General features: G+C 51.3%; 1 protein-coding gene across 4 annotated transcripts in view; it reads right to left on the reverse strand.

The window, feature by feature from the left end:
- Positions 1–2,661: 2,661 nt before the first annotated feature.
- TBL1X (transducin beta like 1 X-linked) overlaps positions 2,662–6,269 on the reverse strand; it is a 226,795-nt gene continuing 223,187 nt past the window's right edge. For all 4 annotated transcript variants that reach the window (XM_023739421.1, XM_023739423.1, XM_023739422.1 and 1 more), the window contains one exon: positions 2,662–2,703. In XM_023739421.1, coding sequence (XP_023595189.1) covers positions 2,677–2,703 — 27 coding nt within the window. In that variant the 3' untranslated portion in view covers positions 2,662–2,676. The remainder of the gene's footprint in view (positions 2,704–6,269) is intronic.

Consider the following 6,269-nt stretch of genomic DNA (forward strand, 5'->3'; position numbering starts at 1 on the left):
GGACCGAGTGGGGTTGGCTCTGTGGGGTGCTGGCTGGCCACATTCCTGTGCTTGGTCCCCCTTGTGGCCTACAGCAGGCAAGCTCATCTCAGACGGCAGCGGGGGAAGCCAGCTCTGTGGACATGGTTCTCCTTTGCCTGTAGGGGGCGCACTGCTGTGACGAGAGATTGAGCCCCTGCCCCAAGCCTCGCAGCCCTCAGGGCCAACGTAAGGATTCTGAACATGGCTGGATGTATCAAGACGCTCAAGTCAACACTTGGGCGAGACCCCGGCTGCCTACATTCGTGTGAAGATTGTCTCACAACTCCCTCAGCACACATTTGCCATCATGGTCCGACAGCACAAACCACGTCCTGACAACGGGCCATGTTCCACAGCTGATACTCTTGTTGGGGTGAGCACATCTGTATTCGGGGAGGTGTGAAGACGGGGCTCGTCCAGGCCCCCACAGACTGCATCCCGCACCGAATCCAGAATCCCATCGTCCTCGCCTGGGGGTCCCTGCTATCCTCAAAGAGGGGAGTGTTGACTCCTGATGAGATCAGCCTTCTGGGGTAAGTGGTTAGGTAAACAGACCCTGAACAACAGAACACTCAGCTTGCAAGCAGAGCACTTCCTGGCTTTCTACAGATGGGGCCTGAATAATTTAAACAGCCAAGCGGAGGCCAGTTAATTACCTGAGACCCACCAATCCACCCTGGCAACTGTAGCTGGTTCCAGTTCACTCCAGGTTCTACTGGAAGCTCTTTTCCTACCCTGACGACTGGTTTCTGGCTCCAGGGACGGCCACTGCCCTCTGATTATCACCGTTATCTTGTTGCTGGAACACATACCCTGCTGACACCCGCCCACCACCAGCCCCCACTGGCCTGGCCACCCACCCAGCCTTTCCTATGCCCGTGGGAGAGAAGAGGCTCTACCTTCCAGAACTTTCTTTCCCCACTGCTAGCTTAAAAACCAGGTCAGTGCTGTGTTATGACAGGTCACCCGATCCAACGAAAGGAAACTCCTCTCGAAACACAAAGTCGAATTTAATTTTTCAAACACCAGTAAAAAGATCATCCGTTATTTAAGAAAAACCTTTTTCCTCATCTCTTGCCAGAGGAAAAAGAATTTATAAATGCAGCAAGAATGATCAGTGACGTTCTACCTCTGTGATTCCCCTGCAGGACGAAGGCCTGCCTTCCCCGTTTATTTTTGTGCTGAGACAAAATCACACCTTGTGGTTGTTGAAGTTAGCCTTGCATGGACAAGCCAATGGTGGCCACAACAGTGACAATGCCTGAGAAAGATGTTGCTGACGGGGGAAACTTGAGTCGCCTGTCCATGTCAATGGCTTCTTCAATATCGCCTGGTTTCGGAAGTGTTCCTCAGGGTCAGACTGCACGTCATCCTTAATTTCTTTCCTGCTGACCATGACGGTCAACACACACCAGCAGAGACAATGTCCCTCTTGGAACCCAAGGATCTGTAATTCTCGTCGGCTGCAGAACCATCCTGCTGCTAATCCATAGGAACTCTCCCTTTCCAACGAGAGTTTTCCTAACTGCCTTTTGTGAAGCTGAAGGAAAACGGGGGAAAAATTACCTCAGACCCTGCCTGTGTCTTTGTAAAAGCTTTTAAAATACGAACCACATAAAGCTCTGTCTGATGGCCATTTTAGGATTTTAAAATTGTTTCAACATAAAAATATTTTTTTTTTCCCCCAAAAATACTCTGGGCTCTTTATAAGTCTTTTTTTTTTTTTTTTTGCTGAAAAAAGTCCCCCTGCCCTGCATTCTTCTTATAAAGCACTTGTAACACGTGGAAAGTGCCCTCGAGACGCTAAGATCTGAAGCAACTACCGAAGGGACAAAAAGAATGGATGAGGAGGGGCGGGGCGGGCAAGATGGAGGAGGGGGAGAGAAAGCTGTCCATCCAAGATTTTGTCATCGTCCATGTGGCTGCATCTACTGAGGGTGTCCTGGGGCACACTAGAAAACAAGACAAAAGAAACAGGTGGGGGAGGGCAGCCGGGGGTGGGGGGCGACAGGACAGAGGCAATGAACCCTAAACAGTTTCTCCATCCCAGACTGAAGGGCCCCCCAGACGACAGGATTCCAACTGATAGAAAAACCACTCAACCAAAAAGGATTCTAGAAAATAGAAAGTGTTGGGATTACAAAGTTGCGCATTTCATCGGTACAAACTGGGTTTGGAACGTCCTTTGCAAGAGCAACTGTAGTGTCCAAATTGGAAGGGGGAAAAGAAAAACCCACCACAAGGAGGAGGAATTTCTGTTTCTCCCCTTTTGGTTTATCACAGCATTTTGCTTTTTTTTTTTGGCACAGTTTTCTTTTCTTTCCTTTCTGCCATCGGAGCCCGTTCCCGATGGAAACAAAACCGTGCGTGCGCGAGCTGGTGGCTTCGTGTTGCCCAGGCTGCATGAACGTCTCAGGTGGAAATGCCATTCTTTTCCGCGTTATAGGACTGTGGGTTGTTTCTTTTTTTGAAACTTCTTGATGAAGGTTACGAAAAATATATAGACTCCTGTGGCCAGGGACGAGTTGATTTCAAAGTACACTCTAACGCAAGTCAGGTTTGTACAGTTTTGGAGCTGATAGAATTGTGTTTGAAGAGTGCAGCAACCCCACACTGCTGGTCCATTAGAATTCTCTTTTCTGTCATAGTTTGTGTTCACTTCCGCAGATCTAAAACACACACCTGCAAAGAAAGAGGGAAAGCCTGTTATCTTGAGAGACAACACACAGATACCTGTAGAGTGGAGGTCGTTAGCAAACTGTGGCCCATGGGCGAAATCTGGCCCACTACTTGGTTTTATAAATAAAGTTTTATTAGAACACAGTCACGTCCTTTTGTTTACATATTGCCTATGGCTGGTTTCGCACTACAACGGCAGAGTTCAGTAGTTATGACACAAGAGCATATAGCCCCACGATGCTGCCTCTTTACAGGAAAAGTTTGCAGGCCCACATTTCAGGGTGATCCCATTAAATTCTCTGATCATTAAAGGAAGTTTAATTCCCTTTCTCATCTACTAAAAATAAAATGAAAAAAAAAAAATCCAATAACAAAAACACTAATGAAAGAAGGAAACAAAGCCACTTGGACTTCTAAAGACACTTTTCACAGTTATCAACCTTACGGGTGAGAGTTTTTTTTGTTTTGTAATTTTTAATTTCACATTACAAGTCTTACTTTCAAGACATTATGCCTCTTCCTCTGGTGGCTCAAACCATGTACCACAAAAAAGATGAGTCAGATCAAAATCGGGCACAACCTCCTAATTCTCAAAGAGTCAGTTAACCCAGACATTCGTGCAACACACACCGAGGAGCTACCACGTGCCATATGCTGCTCTGGGCTGGAGAGCCAGCACTGAACAACCCAGGTCCCTGCCAGCTGGAGAGAACATTTTAGAACAGGAGTTCTCAACTGGTGCACATTTGCCCCCCAGGGCATTTGGCACTGTCTGCAGACATTTTTGGTTGTCACAATTTGGAGGGGATGGCGCTCCTGGCATCTACTGGGTGGAGACCAGGGATGCTGCTCAACACCCTACAGTGCACGGTACAGCCCCACCACAGAGAATGACTAGTGAGTGGAGACCAGGGATGCTGTTAGACACCCTACGGTGCACAGGACGGTCCCACCACAGAGAATGACTAGTGAGTGGAGACCAGGGATGCTGCTAGACACCCTACAGTGCACAGGATGGCCCCACCATAGGGAATGACTAGTGAGTGGAGACCGGGGATGCTGTTAGACACCCTACAGTGCACAGGATGGCCCCACCACAGACAGTGACTAGTGAGTGGAGACCAGGGATGCTGTTAGACACCCTACGGTGCACAGGACGGCCCCACCACAGAGAATGACTAGTGGGTGGAGACCAGGGATGCGGTTAGACACCCTACGGTGCACAGGACGGCCCCCACCACAGAGGATGACTAGTGGGTGGAGACCAGGGATGCGGTTAAACACCCTACAGTGCACAGGACGGCCCCACCACAGAGAATGACTAGTGGGTGGAGACCAGGGATGCTGCTTGACACCCTACAGTGCACAGGACGGCCCCACCACAGGGAATGACTCAGGGGTGGAGACCAGGGATGCTGCTAGACACCCTGCAGTACACAGGACGGCCCCCACCACAGAGAATGACTAGTGGGTGGAAACCAGGGATGCTGCTTGACACCCTACAGTGCACAGGATGGCCCCCACCACCAAGAATGATCCAGTCCCAGATGCCAATACTGCCAAGGGTGAGGAACAGACAGACTGGCAGAAGCATGTAGACAAATGCTGTGATGTGAGGTCAGTGGTATGAAAGAACAATGCAGAGAGACAGACAATGGCGGGGCAGAGGGCTCACTCCTTTCAAGAGCCTGATCTGGGAGGTTTTCTCAAGAGATAACATCTGTGTCCACTCCCCATCTGTCAATTTGTCCTACTGCAGTGGCCTGCATGTTGCTGTGATGCTGGAGCTATGCCAGTGGTATTTCAAATACCAGCAGGGTCACCCATGTGGACAGGTTTTTCAGTGGAGCTTCCAGACTAAAACTAGCCTGGAGATTTACTTCTGAGAATCAGCCAGTGAAAACCCTGTGGATCACAAGAGAACACTGTCTGCTAGAGTGCTAGAAGATCAGCCCCCAGGTTGGAAGGCACTCAAAGTACACGGTGGCTGCAACAATGGACTTGAGAATACCAACAATCATAAAGATGGTGCAGGGCCGGGCAACGTTTCCTTCTGTTGTGCATGGAGTTGCCATGAGTCGGAGCCAACTCGATGGAAACAGCAACAACGTGTGGAGCCCCCGTTTCGTACACAGAAGGCATGTGCTCAGTGTTATCTGCGGGAGAAGGTTCCAGTAGAAGGAAGTAGCTTGTGCACAGGCCCTGGGACAGAGCATGCCTGCAACGTTGGAAGAACTGCAAAAAGGCGTCGCGGCTGGCATCATCTGGGTGCGAGTATCTAGCAACTCCTGGAGAATTCCTGCCGGGGACTGTGGATTCTGCTCGCATGTTACTTGGTGTAAGATGTGTCCATCCCGTCTGAGAGCTCCCAAGTGTGTGGTTACAGATGAGAACCTGAGTGGAGGCAGGCAGAGCCAGCATCCCAGGCTCCCTCTGAACAGCAAGGGCTGAAGAGCGAACTCCAGCGGGCGCCAGGAACCAGCTGCCTGACTGGCGCCCCCAAGGCTTAAAAACAAGAAGTGAGCCAGAGCCAGCTCCAGCGTTGGAGGGAGCAGTGAGGACGGCCCCAGCGAGGGCTGGCTCTGCCCCCAGGCTGTGCGAGCAGACACCCAGCGTCCAAGAATGGTCAGAGAAGCTTCAAGACAGACTAGCCTCTTAGCTCCTGACAAACCGACCCAAGCACAGAGCACAGGAGGGAACATACATGTCCAAGGGCGACGCTAGGACCCGAGAGGCCAGCTGCCGCCATCGGAGGGGGTTGCAGACCCCGTGTCGACACAGAGAATAACTAGAATGAAGTACTGGTGGCACAGCTTCTAGCATCACAGCAACATGCAGTCACCACAATATAACACACTAACGGGCGGAGGGCAGACACAAATGTCTGAGTTGTCACCTGAGCACACTTAGGGGCCACGGTGACCCTCAGCCACCAGCCCGTGTGACGCTTGCTTTGGAGATTAAGGTAACCTCAAGTTGGTGGACAATCAGACAGTACAATGTCCATCCTGGGGGCACTGGGACCCAGGTGGCCTGAGCATGAGCTGGGGTACTCCTAGAGATAAGACAGGAGCAGATGTTTCACCTTGGCACTAGTGACCTTTGGGGCCGGCTCATTCTTGGTGGTGTGGGCCGTCCTGTACAGTGTAGGGTGTCTAGCACCATCCCTGGTCTCCACCCACTAGTCATCCTCTGTGGTGGGGGCCGTCCTGTGCACTGTAGGGTGTCTAGCGGCATCCCTGGTCTCCACCCACTGGTCATCCTCTGTGGTGGGGCTGTCCAGTGCACTGTAGGGTGTCTAGCACCATCCCAGGTACACCCACTAGTCATTCTTTGTGGTGGGGCCGTCCTGTACACTGTAAGTGTTGAGCAGCATCCTTGGTCTCCACCCACTAGTTATTCTCTGTGGTGGGGGCCATCCTGTGCACTGTTGGGTGTCTAGCAGCATCCCAGGTACACCCACTAGTCATTCTCTGTGGTGGGGCCGTCCAATGCACTGTAGGGTGTTGAGCAGCATCCCTGGTCTCCACCCACTAGTCATTCTCTGTGGTGGGGGCCGTCCTGTGCAC

The sequence above is a fragment of the Trichechus manatus genome, unplaced genomic scaffold, assembly GCF_000243295.1.
Source record: "Trichechus manatus latirostris isolate Lorelei unplaced genomic scaffold, TriManLat1.0 scaffold00134, whole genome shotgun sequence".
NCBI classification, from domain to species: domain Eukaryota; kingdom Metazoa; phylum Chordata; class Mammalia; order Sirenia; family Trichechidae; genus Trichechus; species Trichechus manatus.